The sequence below is a fragment of the Lepisosteus oculatus genome, chromosome 7 (genome assembly GCF_040954835.1).
Source record: "Lepisosteus oculatus isolate fLepOcu1 chromosome 7, fLepOcu1.hap2, whole genome shotgun sequence".
Lineage (NCBI taxonomy): Eukaryota > Metazoa > Chordata > Actinopteri > Semionotiformes > Lepisosteidae > Lepisosteus > Lepisosteus oculatus.
Window position 1 is genome coordinate 18,139,095 of NC_090702.1, and position 17,821 is coordinate 18,156,915.

The 17,821-nt window shown below is 34.4% G+C and overlaps 1 protein-coding gene across 1 annotated transcript; it reads left to right on the top strand.

Moving 5' to 3' along the window:
- Positions 1-4,398: 4,398 nt before the first annotated feature.
- rassf9 (Ras association domain family member 9) lies at positions 4,399-17,323 on the top strand. Its single transcript, XM_015352763.2, has 2 exons — positions 4,399-4,549; positions 15,017-17,323. Exons 1-2 carry the CDS (start codon positions 4,503-4,505, stop codon positions 16,272-16,274), a joined length of 1,305 nt encoding a protein of 434 aa, XP_015208249.2. The 5' UTR covers positions 4,399-4,502; the 3' UTR covers positions 16,275-17,323.
- The last annotated feature ends 498 nt before the right edge of the window (positions 17,324-17,821 follow it).

Consider the following 17,821-nt stretch of genomic DNA (forward strand, 5'->3'; position numbering starts at 1 on the left):
TACTGTACTACCCAAATTCAAGAAAGGCGTCATTCATTAAATGTATTGCGCATTGTCTATTGGATAAGCAGGCAGATCTGCCCTTTGATAACTGAAATTAATATCATTATGAAATTTAAATCAATTAATTTTTTTAAAATCTAACTATATGTGATCTTTCTGTGGAAATGTAACAACATTTTTTTAAATTTCTCACAAGAATGTGAAAAAGAGAAGACACAATGCTAGCTACTACTCACTCAATGTTCAATCAATGTCTGCCTTAGATCATTAATCATTTGGGAGAATCTTATTGACTGACAAAAAGGAAGCATTTCAACAATTTGCATGCAATGCTAAGGATAGATTATAAATTTTGTCTAGCTGGTCATTAAGAAACATAAGCAAGAAAAGCACCATTTTGCTTCTTGCCAAATCTTGCCATGATCATTGAAATATACACCTTGTTAGTTCTGTGTGAAAGAAGGGTTTAAAACAGCATGGAAAAGAAGAGAGATACATGAAGCAGTCACAAGGGTAAATACACATTTGGGAATATAAAGAATTCTATAAAGGGGCTGCATGTCCCACAAGCTCCTGGTTGTGTTTAACTGTACTGTATGCTACAGAATGTAGAATGATTCAAACATCTTATATGTTTATAGTTATACAGTATATGCACAATATCTGATACTGTATATAGTATAATTACTGTATACTGATAAAAACTATAAAAAAAACTACTTACAGTATAAGCACAGGTAGTGTTACAGGACTTGTAAGAAATATGTGAATAGCCCCTTTTCACTACCCTAAAATCTCCTTAATCAGCCGTCTTAAAAGCCTTTAAGAAACTTTCAACAGTGTTGCAAAAATTATGATGGAGTTTACATTTCTATGCATTATGTTTCGTGGAATCTCCACTGAATGTCTTGGGTAAGTTGGTGAATTACAGTATTTTTAAGTCTATTACTTGAAATGTATATTGTATCTAAATGTATTCTTTAATGTTAAGGATGAGTGTACTGTAGGATTTACAGTTTTTAAAAAAATGCCACTTCTATACTCTTAATATATTTAAGATAAGAGTCACAAAATATTGGAACCTAAAAGCTAATATTAGAATGAACATCAAATGTAATAGTAGAGAATGAAAGTATACTTATTTTATTGTCACAGGTTAGTATTGGCAGAGTGCAGTGCTTTGTATGAGGTATAATGCTGTATAAGTTCAGTAAAGATCTCAGTAAAATGTAGAGAGCAGGCATTGGACAGCATTTTCATATCTTTCATGTATAATGCAGATATTTATGCAAATTTTAATAATTTGCCATATATATCCCTTCTATTATATAGTATATTTAATGCTAACATTTCAGCATTTCTCTACAAAAAGGTTTTTATGACCAGAACTTTATTTAAACTTTATTTAAAAAATGTACAGTTAGGGTATGCCAAAAACAAGACCAAGAGCAAGTGCAAGATGACTCTATTTCACACAGCCTTGTCAATGATCAAACAATAGTATTCCACTTTCTAGAACTCATGATTGTGTTTAATTGTATGCAATACCAAGAGAACCCATCTCAGGTTCAGCCCAAATTCATCTGGTGCCAAGAATATCAGGCTTCCAGTTTTCTCATACTGGTAGTGGGCATGTTGTGTTAAGAGCAGACTGTGAAACTAAATGAAAGAATAGATTCTGCAGAAGTACTGCAACTGCATATTTTATTTACTGGGATTAATAAAACGTGTCATTTTTCTCTTTTTAGTATATTTTTATTGTGCTAAAATCTGAAATCACTTACATAAATTAAGACAGAACTTCTATTATAGTAACTCCCTATGGGTTATTCACTTCTGAATAGCCTTACTATCTGGGCTTACTTGTCAATGAAAAAAACATGTATCTTTAATTGTCACCAATAATAAACAAATTTGTACGATATAGATACACTACGAGATAAAATAATAATTTGTTTCATATTTAAAATAATTATATGACACCTGACATTAACTATTGCAGGTAACAAGATACCCACTGGTCGTCTCCCTTGAGCAAATGGTTACGTTTACATGTTCATCTACTGTAGTTTGACATTAACGCAACGGATTTAAGAGGATGGTGAATGTCTAGATTAACTTCAAACATAAGGAAAAGAAGATAAAGCTATTGTGCAATATCTGTTCCTTTATATTCTGTATGTTAGAATTTCAGAGGATGAATTAACACTACCAATTGTATCATTGCAAAATTGGAACAAGCTAGTGAAAGACAATTTTCCTTATTTAAAGTTTTACATTATAATCTGTTAATTTAATAATGTGATTTTATCAAATACATACGATCGTATCACGATATATTTTTTTCTCAGTTGTCCAATAAAATATGTCATGTGTACTGATCTGATTAGAGGCAGTGAAGAGAACTTGTTAACGTTAAGTTATAAAACAGGAGTGCTTTGCTGTTCAAGGTGGTTACTACTAACAAAGACGTTTTTTTTTATGTTGATCAGCGTTTCAAAAGGGTGTACAGAATTTGACTCTTTTGTGCCACCACTTGGAAATCCGTGCAACGGTTTGTTTTTTCTAAATGTTGGCATTCAGAAATGAATTACAGTATGTACGGTATAAAAATGCCAGCAATTTTTTAAAACACTTGATCAAATATTTCAGTCGCAATAAAATGAACACGCGTTCTAGATGTCTGTTGGGCCTTCCTGAGCCACGGCATATAATGTTTGTTCTTAAGATCATAAGAAAGGTTACAAACGAAAAGGTAGTCTTACGGCCCATCTAGACCATTTGGTACATTGGTATTTAATTGATCCAATTATCTCATCCGGCTATTCCAGGGTATTGGCTTTAACAACATGGCTTCAGCCATGCTCCTACAATTCTTTGGGTAAAGATCTACCTTCTGTTCTTCATTTTTGATGCACTTCCACCATGTTTCTTTTGTTTGACTGACTTTGTCAATGTCTGAGGATTTCTAAATACTGTACTTGTATGAGGTGCCGTTGAAATCTAAAACTGCACGTTGAACACTAACAGACGATTACGTATGCACCACTTGATGCAAGATTTTAGAAATCCAAGGGAAAATATTCATGTATTTACATGCAAAGTAAATAGTTGGATAAACGATCACACATTTAATCTGTTTAGGCTAGTATAATTCACGGCTCTGATAAAATAACTTGCCAACCCTTATAAATGTCAAAATTATGTTTTGGTGCAGAAAATAACACATGAAGACAAATAATAAAACATATTTTCAAGAAGATTTATAGAATAAGTTACGTTTGACTAATATTCACAACATATTGTCTTCTTACACGTGTTATAGTCTGTCAATACTAGAAGGAGAGCCAACCCTTCAGGCACAGGTCGCAAAGTCATAGCACAGACCGGACATGACAAGTGCTCATTGCATAGCTCAGAGGGCAATTACTAAATACTAATTATTATATCATAATCATGTTTATTATATAATTAACTTTGGGAGAGTGTGTTTGGAATGTGGAAGGAAACCGGATTACCCGAGCAAAACCCATACTAACGCATGCATGAACACTCAAATACGAATGCAGAACACATGTAAATTCAAAAGAACAGCGTAGAAGAAGACGATGATTTTCTGTCATTCAGATTTTGCTCTAAAACTTAAAATTGAAATTATCACTGAATGAATAAGGGTGTCTGCTAAGCAAATAAATAAATAATGACTTCATCATGTATGTAAATAAATGCATAAAAGATGTAAACATGATTGCCCTCAAGTGTTGCAGATCAGCTGCCTCCAAATTCCATGCAAAGAAAAAAGTAAATTGTTATTCAAAGTCCAAAACATAAATTCACAAAATTCTTTGGACTTTGAATATTCTAAAGTTTTAGTAAAAGTTTGATTTCTCATATTAAAATACTTTCCAATGATGAGAATGATAACAAATGCTTGACGATGATAAATTCTTAAAAATCAATAAGAGCAATTGATTGTTTTTTACTAATATTCTCATCCATTTCGCTTGCCTTGGTGAAATCTTTATCAAAATGGGCTGATGTTACATACATCCATACCTTTGTGTTTCTTATAGTACTGCATTTCTACCTTGTTTTGAACGTGGCAACGTGGCAGTGATTATTTGTACAGTATGTGATTATCTTTAAGGCTTTTAATAAAGATATCCATGTTATTACATAGTCCTTGTCTCCACAGTCCATTTTTATGGATCAATACTTTTTTATGACTATACTATGTATTTGAAGAACAGGTTAAACAAGGATGTACGAGGGCTGTAGTGTACTAATTCGAAAGATTTTTTTTTGCATAACGCCACCTTCAGTGTAGGAATGGGACGGGCTACTCAAGTACAACTAAACCAAAGAGAGAACAAAGTTAACAGTTCAAGTCCGCCCCCACCTTCAGTCTAGTCTTTCGCTGCTATGAACTGTAAGGGCTACAGTCAAATCATGCTCCTTGTTTAACATCTCCTGGGATTTTTGTAGTCTTTCAAGTTACCATGGCTCCCTTTGGAAGGAATTTCTTAAAAGCGCGCCTGAAAAATAGGTAATTTATTCCTTCGAATTTTTCCCTTTATTGAACTATTGACCGCTTCACTATTGTACTTTAACGCAGCTAATTATTGAACTTGAAAGCTGGTTTATTCGCCGTTACTTCTCGCTCTCAAACTGCTACCCGTAAACCTGAACCGTGAAGTTCTTCCTGAACTTAATGTTAATTTATGTGCCTTGTTCAAGGTAAATTCCTGGACAGGCTTTGTGTGTGCTTGACTCAAATACTAGCAATGAACTTACAAAGTGTGTTTTCGAAGGAGGTTTGTAAATTATGATTTGCCCCTTCTTTGCTAGTTTTCCTGATCATTAGTAACATTTTAGTTTTAGTTGTGCGTGTGTAGGTAAGGGTTAAGCGTTTCCATCAAAATCTCTGCGACACGAAATCCCAGTCAGATGTGTTACTAAACTATTAACGTCGAAAAGATGTTCAAGCTTTAAGCAAATGAATGAGTCCATATTTCCACAATTAGAATAAATGTGTATCAAAACACTTTAAATGACTTTAGAAACTTAAGTTACCCATGGTCCTTCACATTAACGCAATACTGCACTTCTAGCTAAAATATTTATTTTACTTCAACAACTGCACGCATTTCTACTAACCCCTTGATTAAATTCCTATTTGTATTTGATATTACTTAATGCAGGATGAAGGGAAATGTTTTGTTAACTTAGTAAGTAAACTGATCGCGTTACATAACGATACATTTAATATTGTTGTTGTATCCAGTAAAGTAAATGTTTTTGGTCATTGTTCCAAATTTTCGAGGCTGACGTAGCCAATTAACCAGGGCTTGTAAAGCGCCTGTTGAACAGAATTTGAAAATCAAAGAGATTTTCAGAGATCAGCATGGTATACAATGTTTATCCCTTAAGCGCGACATAATTACAGATGCGTGGTGTTGCGTGTTTAATTCAGTAGTTTGAAAACTCATTATACTTCATGACAAACTAATTCGTCATACTGTTGTTATGCTAGAACTATAATGCGAGTCATGACTTTGAATTTTGGGATTCCCCTCAACAGTCTTGTGTTTCAATTATTTTATAATCATGGGCATACAAAATGGTAATAGAGTAACTTAGACAAACAGAATATTTATCTTGTCACGATGAAACATTGCGTGACTAATGATGGAATATTAAAAAAAAGAATTGCTTAAATTAAGGTAACCGTAAAATAAAGCTAAATTGAATAGGTTTAACAAAAATCATATTAAAGCTAGTTTTTATCAGCATTTGGCATTCTAAAAATACATTAACTTGAGTTTATGAAATTCTACTAAAAAATGCTATTGTTATGATAGCTTTTATCATTCTTAATTATTCAGATCATGTGCTATTGAGTAATATTTTAAAATACAGTTCTGAAGTACTTTTTATCAAATAAGTATTTAATTTTATCTCCTGCAAAGACAAAGCTAGTGCAATAATTCACATGTCCAGGTAGGAGTGCTATAAAGAAGAATAGCAGATGTTCTAAAATATTTAGACATATTTAATGCAGTGCAACAATTGATTTAATTATTTTCCATTGTATTGGGTGCTATTAATTCTTAATGATCTTTATGATAAAATGGGATTCTAGGAGGACAAAATGTGATCATGTCACTTACAAAGTCCATTTGTGGATAATTTCCTGTGTTATCAATAGGAAAGAAGAATAACACGATCAAATTAAATGCAATACTAAATGATTTTTGACTGTGAGCAACATTTCTTTAAATACTTTATATTTTATTGTATTTTGTGGCTGAAGAAATATGCCAAAATAATTAGAAGAATGTCAGAAAAAGATATCTCTAGTATTAGTGATAGCTTAAATACAATAATGGATCTTAGATGGCATGTTCTGTGAGGCGCACTTGAGTGTATCTAGTTTGAAGCCTAGCCAAGCTGAATTGCCAGTCTCAGTTTTGACCTCTTTATTGGCATCAGCTAGAGGATATTAATTCTTTCAAGTTAAATATTGTGTAAAAGGAAACCATTTAAACAAAGTGAGATCTTCTTGAATTCCTGTCATCTCTAAAACATGACATGATAAACATTCACTGGTGGGAATGGCATCTAGCTAAATGATGACTGTTTATCTATAGTAAGACAAAATGTGGGTGACAGAGAGGCACAGAGGTTAGCAGTGCTGTATTACAGTGTTAGGACCCTGGGTTTCTGAGGTGATACTGTATGTGTGTGGTGTTTGCATGTTTTACCCTTGTACACATGGATTTCATGGGTTTCTTTTGGTTGCTCCAGTTTTCCTAACATAGTCTAAAGACATACTGCTAGGTTAATTAGCTTCTCTAAAAACTGGCACTGGTGTGAGTGTGTGTGTTTGCATTTCTCTGTGCATTGCGATAGACAGGTTATATCCTACCTTCCACTTGCTGCTTCCTGTGCCTCTGTTACCTTAAATTGGATAAGCAGAAAGTGGATCTACAGTCCACAACATACCTGATATCATGTACAGAATTTCACATTACATAATTTAGTTTATTTCAGCCTTAGACACTGGCAAAAGAACAGGTTTTAAAGAATTTGTTTCTCAAAGAAGGCCAGAAGAAGGGCATTCCAAAACAATAGAGCAGCGATAGAAAAAATCACAGTCCAGTCACCAGAAGTCTGAGATTTAGTCCCGGGTACAGTGAGCAAAAGATCAGTCTCAACTGAATAGAGCCTGCAGGAGAGAGTGTAAATACAGAGGAGTTCAGAGATGTATAGTATAAGGGAGCCAGATTATTTAAAACCTTGAAAAACAGTAACAAGATCTTGTATTGAATGACTTATGACTTTCATGACTTTAAAGGTAACCAATATAGGGATTTACAGTAGGTGTAGAAGCGATATGCTACTCAGGTATGGTGTGGGTTAGAAATGTAGCTGCAGAGTTAAGTCTTATAGCAGCTTAATTAAGAATAGTGTTAGGAAGCCCATAAAGTAAAGAGTTGCAGAAATTAAGCCTTGATGTTATGAATACATGAATTGGGTACTCAGCATCGGACATTGATAGAAATTATTTTAATTGCCAATACTCTTAAGGTGAAAAAAAGGGGGGATCAAGTGCGACCCCCAGATTCTTGATGGCTTAAGCCTAAATTGAGGAACCATCCACTATTACCGTGAAACTCTCCAGCTTTTTCAGTTAACATTTTCTGTCCACCAATAAAATTTCTGTTTTGTCATTATTTAGCTTCAGGGAATTTGATGTCAACCAGAGCTAAATCTATTTTGTCTTTATGGCTGATCTTATAGAATGATCTTAATTTCTATATCTGTTTAAATATTCGCTATTTTCTACTGGCATTATATTTTGAGGTCAATTAATTAAAGTCTTAATATAGACGGCACAGGGGCATAGTGTTTAGCATTGCTGCCTCACAGTGCAGGGGCCCTGGGTTCAGTTCAGGCCTTGGGGTGCTGTGTGCATGGGGTTTGTGTGTTCATTCTGTATTTACCTGAGTTTCCTCTGGTTGCTCTGGTTTCCCTCAAAGTCCAAAGACATACTGGTACAGTAATTGGTTTCTGGGAGAATTGGTCATGGAGTGAGTGAGTTTTTGTCTGTGTGTGCGCTGCAATGGATAAGAGTCCCTTCCTTGGAATACCCCACCTTTTTCACATGGCTTGCTGGGATAGGCTCTGGCTCCCCTGCGACCCTGAATTGGATGAAGCGGTTAGAAAATGGATGGATGGACAATCCTATTGCATAAAGTGGTTATTTACTGTAAGTTGTTGTTTGCAAAAGAAATGTCCAAATACTAATAACAAACCATGTTTTTGATTTTTGTTAGCAGCTGTTTATGACAGTAATATATGCAGCATAAACAGATAACTTTCTCTTACAACTTTCTCTTTTAGTCTTGAACTTCTGATCTGCAAACTGAGCCACAGCAGATATATTTAGAATTCATTTGAAATTGAACAAGATAGTGACTGTCACTTCCTTTGAGTTTAAATAAGTACCCCAGTAAATACAGCTAAATCCCCTAATTAACAAGTTTGGATAGATATCTTGGGTACATTCACCAAAACTACAAACTTTTTGTCAGTTTTAAATATATATTTGAAACTTTATGCATATTTTAGTATACTGTATCTGATGTTTATTTCTTTTTAGATGTATCCTTGTGTTCCTTGGTCTTGGTGCAGCCTTTGATAGAGTAAATCATTCACTGCTTGAAAACATTCTTGTCTATCAATGAAATTGTCTTTAACTGGTTTTGCTCATATCTGACTGGCAGGCAGCACTTTGTTTCCCTTGGTCCTCATAAATTTCCCATGACCTCATTCAAGCATGGTGTGCTACAGGGTTCGATCATTGGTCCATTATGTTTTATAATTTATATGTTTCCACCCAGTCAGATTATATGCAAATGTGGTCTTCACTTTCATTGTTATGCAAGATAATACTCAGATTTACATTAAATATTCTTCCACCTCTGATCTCCTGCCTCTGTCACTTATCTCTCATGCGCATGCCAATAAATTGCTCCTCTCCTTAGATTCGAAGGCAAACTGCTATACTGGAATGTTAAGGTTTTACATTTTGGTGTTAGCTACAGTACTGTATATCAATTTAATTAGCACTTATGGGCCCATTCTATGTGAATAGGTATTTCCCCTCTGTTTAGCTGTGTCCTGTACCTGTGGCAACAGATATAAAGACAAGTGTCATGTAAACATGACACCTTGCTATATTGCTCTTTAATCTCCTTTGTCCATAAGGCAAAAATAAAACATGAGATCAGTTACAAGTTCATTTTGAGTTCAGGTTTGCTTATTTCTCCATTAAATAGCATACTAGTCTAGGATTGATGTATCTGACAGCTCTAATAACGTGTATTGAAATGGTGAATCTTTATTTTCATAACATAACAATACCTTGATCAGTTTGAAATTTAATCATAATCTTGGCATTATATTCACCTTGCATCCTTTTTGTGTAGAACCTACCTTTACATTTTGTATGACAGCACTATAAATATATGTTCAGGTGAGTAGCTGTATCAGCATGCTTAGGCTGCAAAGGAACAAGTAATAGGTTTATTCCATGCTGAAAAAAAGAAGAAAGAAAACACAACGTTTCAGCCGGCCGAAACATTGTGTTTTCTTTCTTCTTTTTTTCAGCATGGAATAAACCTAATACTTGTTCCTATATATATATCTATCTATTATATAAATACCTAATACATCAGTCTATAAACAAAAATGAAAAAAATAAGAGAATACAAGCACATTTTTTCTCATTTTTATAGAGCTGTGACAATAAGGTCTTTTTTAAGGTTTAATCGCCAATTAAGAAATTCAGGATAGTCCAGAACATTGGTAGTTTTGTCATAGTCAAAAAATCATTTTATCTTGCAAGTTTTATAAATATACACAGTACCCATACTTAAAACACCTTCAAAATGTCCCTGTGCTCCATATCAACTTTCTTGCCTCACCTGTGTGTTTAAAAATTCAACCCTATTGAACAGATTCAAATAATGGTAATGACTGGTGTCATTTCAAGATTCTCCATTCTGCCGCAACAGCTTGCTTAGCTGACTTATAGGTTGTATCATTTCTTGTGATAGTAGCCCTGTCAAGTCAAGATTTGTAAGTACAATAAGCCCAAAATAAATGTCATGGAAGACTTCAGGAAATCTGAAAAGATTATTCATCATCCTGGTGGAGTAACAATTGACAATGGTGATTTATGAAGCTATGTTTATCTGGAGCTGTGTCACAGTTTCTTGTTGCTTTAGTAGAGATCGCCATCATTGACATACATACAGTAAGTTATAAAGTAGAATAGTACCACTATAGATAAGAGATTTTCACAGTCTCAGCTTAGCTAACATTAATTGCTATTTCAATGAAAATTAGGATGAAATTTAGAAAGCTTTGTGTATGTGAGACAGAAAAAAAAATCTATTCAGTAGCTGATGGTATGGTAATTAGTATTGCAACCAAAACATTTCTGTAGTATGTTCATTTGAGATAGGGGCAGAGGTTACATTTGTATTGTTAATTTGTTTATCCAGGGCAGTTTACTAAATACAGTATTCAAAGTTTGGTGCATCCCAAGTCATATGATACATGGATAAAAATACTTTAAAAAATGACTAAGAGTATTACAGGCTTGAAGTGTAGTGCAAGTATTGTGCTAAGGAAAACAAAACAGTAAGAACTACTGTTTCTAAGTAGCAATAAAGTGGATTCATTTAGGTCAGCCACAAGAAATGTGTACATTTGGTATCCTTGTAGTTCATAAAAGGGGAATGCTGAGAATGTAGTAGTTAGGAATGACTCATTTTGGAGAATTGAGGCCTTTCAGTTGAAATGGCATGAAAGATACAGTAGCTTTCACTTAAACATAGACTAAAATATGTATATAATTTGAATGTACTGTAGCTGAGCAGAAGATTAGCTAAATGGAAGTACAGTACAATGGAATGTAAGGGACATCATCAGTACAGTATGCACCATATGTTTATTTCAAACACTAAGCTGCTGTTAGAGTGACAGTATCCAGGTATTGGAATATTTATTTTTAATCAAAACCATGAAGGAAAGCAATCCATATAATACATTTCATTATGCAGAGACTTCAGACTGCAGTTTCATTATCACATCACTTTATTAACCCTATACAATTTCTTGCATTAGGAATTTGTCTTTTTGCATACCCCAGCTTGCTCTCCATGAGACAAACAAATAGGGAGAGAACCTGGGTCAGAGCGCAGGATCAGCCATTGTACAGCACCCCTGGAGCAGCTGGGGTTAAGGGCTTTGCTCAGGGGCCCAATGGAGTAGGATTCCTCTGCCGGCCACGGGATTTGAACCAGCTACCTTCCAGCCACAGAGCCACTGCTCCGTTTAAATTTAAATATTATAATTAATTTTGCTTGCTGGGATAGGCTCTGGCTCCTTTGCAACCCTGAAATGGAAGAAGGAGTTAGAAAATGGATGGATGGATACTTAATCACAGTAATTTTTTTCATATTTGTATTTTTTAGGGAAAAGAAAGCATTAGAAGTGTTGTCATTATACAGAACATAATGTTGAATTTCATAAATGTAAAGTAACATTTAAAATATCCCTGTTACTAGTCCCTGTCAGTGTCAGTGATGTAGATAGCAATATAAAAACAAAAAGCATATATACATTTATATATATATATTTTCTGAAACCAAGTGTCTCATTAAAGAACAGGTGACAGAGGGTAAATGTTAGTTTTACACATTCTTTAAGAGCCGTGTTATGTTTTTCTCACTGAATTAAAACAGCAAATATTAGACTCAATAGATTTTCCTTTTGAAGTTTTACCTACAGTATAAGGAAAGATTTGAGAAAGCAACAGGATGTTCCCAGTGACCTGTTGATTATTGTGTAGTGCAAACACAGGTGCTTCCTCTGCAGATATGTTGATATACAGCTGAGTGAGATTGCTTTTCTGATTAAAGAGAAGAGGATTACAGAAAAAAAAAAACATTTCATCATTTTGTTCCCTGGAACAGAGGAATAAGTTCTCAACTATTATGGATGACAGGTTTTTACAACTATGATAGTGGATGTGTATTAAAAGGTAAAGTACTGTATTCATACGAGAACCATTTAGAAATCACACGCAATAGATACTGGTAAAATATAAGGAAAAATTCTGAATAATTCTTTTATCTTCAGTTTTTTTTCTGCTTAGCAAAATAAATTAAATTCCTACTTTTATAACTAGTATTAGTTATACAGTGGTTAGCATTACTGCCTCACAGCACTGGAGCCCTGAGTTAAGTTCCGGACCTGGGGTGCTATCTGCGTGGAGTTTATATGTTCTCCTCATGTTTGTGTGGATTTTTCCTTGGTGCTCCAGTTTCTTCCCACAGTCGAAACACATACTGATAAGTTAATAGGCCTCTAGGAAAATAGGTCCAGGTGTGTGAGTGTGTGTGTATGTGTCTTTGTCTTTGTCTTTCTGCCCTGTAATGGCATGGCATCCCACATTGTATGGTCTTAAATTGGATGAAGTGATTAGAAAATGAATGGATGGATGAATTAGATCATGATGTAGCCTTTTACTTCTAATTTGGATTTATGTGCTGTTTTACAATGGCACAGCATTTTGTATTTACATTAGACATTTTGAACCTAATTAGTGTATTTTGTAATATCTGCAATATATACTGTACAGCTAGTGAGCTGGAGCATGACTCTGCAATAGTTTCCAATGTTCCAAATCATTAGATTACAAGAGTTAGTGCAATGGCAACGTTAGATCATCATGTACCTGACACATCATTTTCTTAAAAGTCATGTTTGTTCTTTGTCAGTGATGCTTAGACTTCTGTATATCTTACATCTGTTTGCATTTACTGAAACTCTAGGGGACATTTCCTCTTGCCAGTACATAAAGTTCAAATATTATTTGAAATGCCAAACTGATTTTAAACTTGACCTTTAAGTGTTCATACTCATGTAACAAAACTTTCTGGTTTGCATTTACTTTCACTTGTAATTGTTGAGCACTACATGGCTACAAAGTAATTAGCAAAGATAATCAGATTGCAGTTCCTTTTTAATTTTTATGTTTTCCATCTCAAACTGGGTCTTGCTTAATACACTATTAATCTATTAATTTTTTTCCTTGTGATCCTTGGATATGTGACATATTTATAGTCACCTAGACGTAACATACTGTATACTTCAGAAATGAAGCAGTTGCTAAATGGAAATAATTGTCTTTGGTTAAGTCCTTATAACATTCCTATTTATTTGCTAGAGGGGTATTGTTTTGTTTGTCTTTTGCATAGTTCACTTATTTGTCTTTGCTGAATTTGGCTCTTGGAACACCTAAACATTAACTAGCCTGTTGCCTAGGTGCATATCTATTACATTCCTAAGAGGTCATTTATTACTTTAAATAAATGTATACCCACAATGTGCTTTCTTGTTTTTTTATTAGAACACTGTGTTAGCAGACAATAAATCTAGAAGAAAAGACAATATCTAACACTTGTACAGTCCGAGTTTTCAGTCAATATTTTTGTACCAGTGTTTTCTTGGAGCAAAATAACATTCAGGCTGTTATCTCTTCATCTACCCTACAGTACCTGAATTTGCTAGAGGTTCAGCATTTGTCATAAATATCATCATAAGCTGCTAGCAAGACCTAAGTGAGATATTTTACTCTCATTCATTAGGCTGTATGCTTTGAAGTGTAGTGAATGACCTTGCTTGAGGACCAATGAGTAATAGAATTTTACTGAAAGGGACTACCATGTTCTAAACTATCTAGCATTATAGTACTATAACAGACACAGACAGGGACACTGATTTTAAATTGCACCAGGTTAGAACTGGTTGTGGGACACTGCTTTCTCGATAACCTTCTCTTTCATTAGATTCAGCTTTATAGCATTTGATGCCTTGAAATGCATGCAATGATATATATAACGAATACAAAATAATCAAGAATAATTTACCAAGCGCTTGTAATGATGCTAAAATAAATATCATGACCTTCATACATAATGTCATTTGCACATGTCCCCATAAAGCGCTATACTGAACATGTGATTATGCCATGTACAGTAGTACTTACAATATGAGGGAATTATGAAGCTATTATGCAGCAAAATTCAAATAAAATGTTACAGGCATATTTACAAAAACTTTTACCAACAAATAAAAACCTAAGCAAAACTATTTTTTTCAACCAGTGTATGCTGTATATTTTATCTACTTTTACTAGTGTTTAAAGTTCAGAAAGTATGTATAGTTTATGCTAAAGCTGATCATACTCAAAAATAAAATATGCAGAATAAAATAATCCAGATTTATTAAGTCATGAAAGTCAATTAACTAATAAGATATAAAAATTATACTCCTAAATATTTATGAATAATTTGCGTAGTTACTAGAAAGATACTATGAGATATTAGCACACAATTTGCAGATTTACCTACGTAATATATTTATACATTTTTTTATACAATAGCATGTATAAAACACAAAATACTCAAGTTTTTTAAATTTTAAAGGCATAGCTATTTAGTGGTAGACTTTTAATGGACCTTCTGGTTTGGAGTAACAATAAAATCCCCAAAACAATGCATTGCTTTTCTTCCAAGTTTCCAAACAGACTTCTTAATCATAAATCACTCTTTTAAGCACTCTACCCTGACCAGGTTGCATAGTTTACTGTTGAGTAAGTTTGAACAAGGGTACTTAAAAAGATATTCACTGATTAAAAGAGCTAACCACAAGTAAGTAAGCAATATAATACACTGATTTTGTTTTTTATGTCTAGGATTTTATCATTTATCATATTTATGTAGCACTTACTAGTTAGAAAAGTGCAAAGGAAACTGAAATGTGCAAGAACTAACTAGCATGCCTTGTCAAGGCACCATTTTTAGGAGGTTGTTCGGTGTAACGTTATGTGTGTTATGCAAGATTTCTTTCTAATACTGTTCTTTTTTCCTAGATCTGCTAGTAAAGACACAGTGTCTGGCAAAAATGAAATTCAAGTATGGGTCTGCCAAGAAGAGAAGGTGGTTTCAGGACTTACAAAACACACAACCTGTGCAGATGTTGTCCAGGCTTTGCTGGAGGATCATGAAAGTGCAGCTGGAGACAAGAGAACTCTTCCTGGAGATTCAAGGGATTATTGCCTCCTGGAAAAATGGAAAGGATTTGAGAGAGCTCTACCTCCATTAACTAGGATTTGGAGGCTTTGGAAGGCCTGGGGAGATGAACAGACTTATCTCCAGTTTATTTTAGTTAAAGCTGATGACTTTATGCCTCATTCAGGTTGGAGGACATCAGATTCCAAAGGAATGCCAGCCAATCAGAAACGATGGGATCGGGGACCTGCTCAGTATGTGAAGTCCTTGCCAGTAGACAAGCAGCAAAGGATGGTGAGAAAGGCTTTCAGAAAGTTAGAAAAGATGAGAAAGGAAACAACAAGGAAAGACCAGGAAAGGATGGAGACCCTTGTTCAATTAATCATATCTCAGGACCTCACTATTAGGCATCAGATTCAAAGAATGAGGGAGCTCGATATAGAAATTGAAAAGACAGAATTGGAGTTAAGTTTTGACAAGGGAACCACTGAAGAGGAAGGGTGTGCTGAGGATGCTCTTTTATCAAACTTCAGCTTAAAAACAGAAAGTCAGCCAACAGAGAATCCGTCACAGGACAACTTGTACATTAGCAATGGGATTGGACAATTAGAAGAGCAACTGCAAAACCATGCAGATCTTATTAACAAGTTATCCAGTGACATCGAGGAGGAGATCAGGAGTATTTGGTTCCAAGACACTGAGGAGCTAGAAAGGGCAACAACAAGCACTGGCTTAGATCTCAAGGATGAAGAAACTGCTTCTGTATTAGAGAGCATGAGGGTGGATTTGGAAAGCAGTATGTGCAAAGGCTTATCAATAAATATGCAACTGACTGAAATTCAGAAGGAACTGAGACAAAATGACTTCTTGTTGCATTCAAAAAATGAGGAATGTGAGAACTTGGAAGCTCATTTTAGCTCTTTGCATGTAGCAGAAAATGTGGAATACATTTGTTCTGTAGGCTTAAAAAGCCAAACAAGGACCAGTACAGTGAAGAATAAGTTTTCTCAGAAGCTGTCCAAAACAGATATGACAGACACAGATTCAGACACAGGGATAAGTTCTACTCATAGCCAGGACTCATTGTCCCCCTCTGGGGAGGTCATGCTCCCATCATAGTAATTCAAGACACCACTGTGTAAGCTTTCTGTCATATACATTTTAAATTATTCTGAAAATGTTAAAATGTACCTCTTTTCTATTGCATCTTGCCTTTATTTGTGCTACAAGAACAGTTTTGATTAACTGCATGCTTGAAATAATGTCAGTTATAAATCATACAGTATATAGTGAATCACACATCAACTTAATATTTAATAGAGGTAAAACTTTCAAATTAAAGAACATAGTTTTTGACAGAAAGGCTCCCTATATTCATATCTAATGCTGCTTACTGAAGGGTCCAGTAACATTTTCTAAGCCTTTTAAACCAGTGTGCTTGACTGAGATTCCTTTGTACTTACAGTAATTGCTGTACTGTACCCACTACTCAAACTTATAAATATTTATGTTCACCTATGCCTCCAATAATAATTCTATTTTAGTGACAGGAACTTTGTGTTATACATAGGAAAAGTATTATACTTAGTTTGTGACTTATTTTTATATATATATATTTTCTATTAAAAAGTGGTGTTACAATATGTACTGTATTGGATGTGAAATAATGATGTTCCCTGGCTGAATACCCTTAGTCTTTCTCGGATGTATCAGTTCTGGAATCCAATAGACAAGCCATCTTTATTCTTTATTGAAGACTAATCACATGGTATCCTGAGCATATGTGCTATCCCATTTCTGAGGGCTGAATTTCAACTAGCCCTCACACTGTGGAACACAGTCCCCAAAAAACAACAAATACCACTAGACATTATCGTCTAAATCTCATCTGCAGAATAAAAGAAAATCTACATGTTGCATGTTTTTCTAACTGCATGCAGTAGAATTAATTATTGGTTATAAATGGCTTTGAATATAGAAGCAAATGCTATTATACACAATATTTAAGTTTAGAAGTCCTCGTTAACTACTGTATGTGTACAAGAAAAAAAGGACAAATAAATCTTTTTGAACTGTTTTATGTTCATCTTGTAGATAAGATTTGTTTTTTGGCTACTTATACAATCTGCTGAAACAGTTTTAAATAAATCTTTAAAATATGGAACAAATGCAAATTGTTGTAAGTATGTGATCTCTCCTGAATTATAATTCAGACTTTGTGCCTAACATTAAAGTCTACAATCATTTTTTAGATTTTAGATTTTAATACACAATTGAAACAAATGGAAACTTGTTCACCTATAGACAGTACTGTATGTGTCACTCCCAGGAACGGGGTACCGTAGCAGTAACAGATGGTCTCAAGAAAACAGACTCACATGCATCTGTAGGGTGGAAAACAATGCTCTTTATTTACATTGTCTGTTAGCTGAAAAGTAAAACAAAACCCTAGCATTCGCAGAGCTTCTACTATACTTTGTCATTAGGCAATCTCACTCTATCAGTAACCAGGCAGTTAAGCTGTTTAGAGACTCCATTCTTCTAAAATGCTTCCTCACTCCCTCCTCCTTCTAGTGCAGCACATAACAGATGCTATGTTCTTTTCCTAGGGAGCAGAAGATGACTGTATATCCAAGTTTTGAATCGTCACTTTACAATTATCCTCT

Coding starts and splice junctions, on each gene's coding strand:
- rassf9 (XM_015352763.2), top strand. CDS start 4,503: ATGGCTCCCTTTGGAAGGAATTTCTTAAAAGCGCGCCTGAAAAATAG. Junction 4,550..15,016: donor AAAGCGCGCCTGAAAAATAG/GTAATTTATTCC, acceptor CTTTTTTCCTAG/ATCTGCTAGTAAAGACACAG.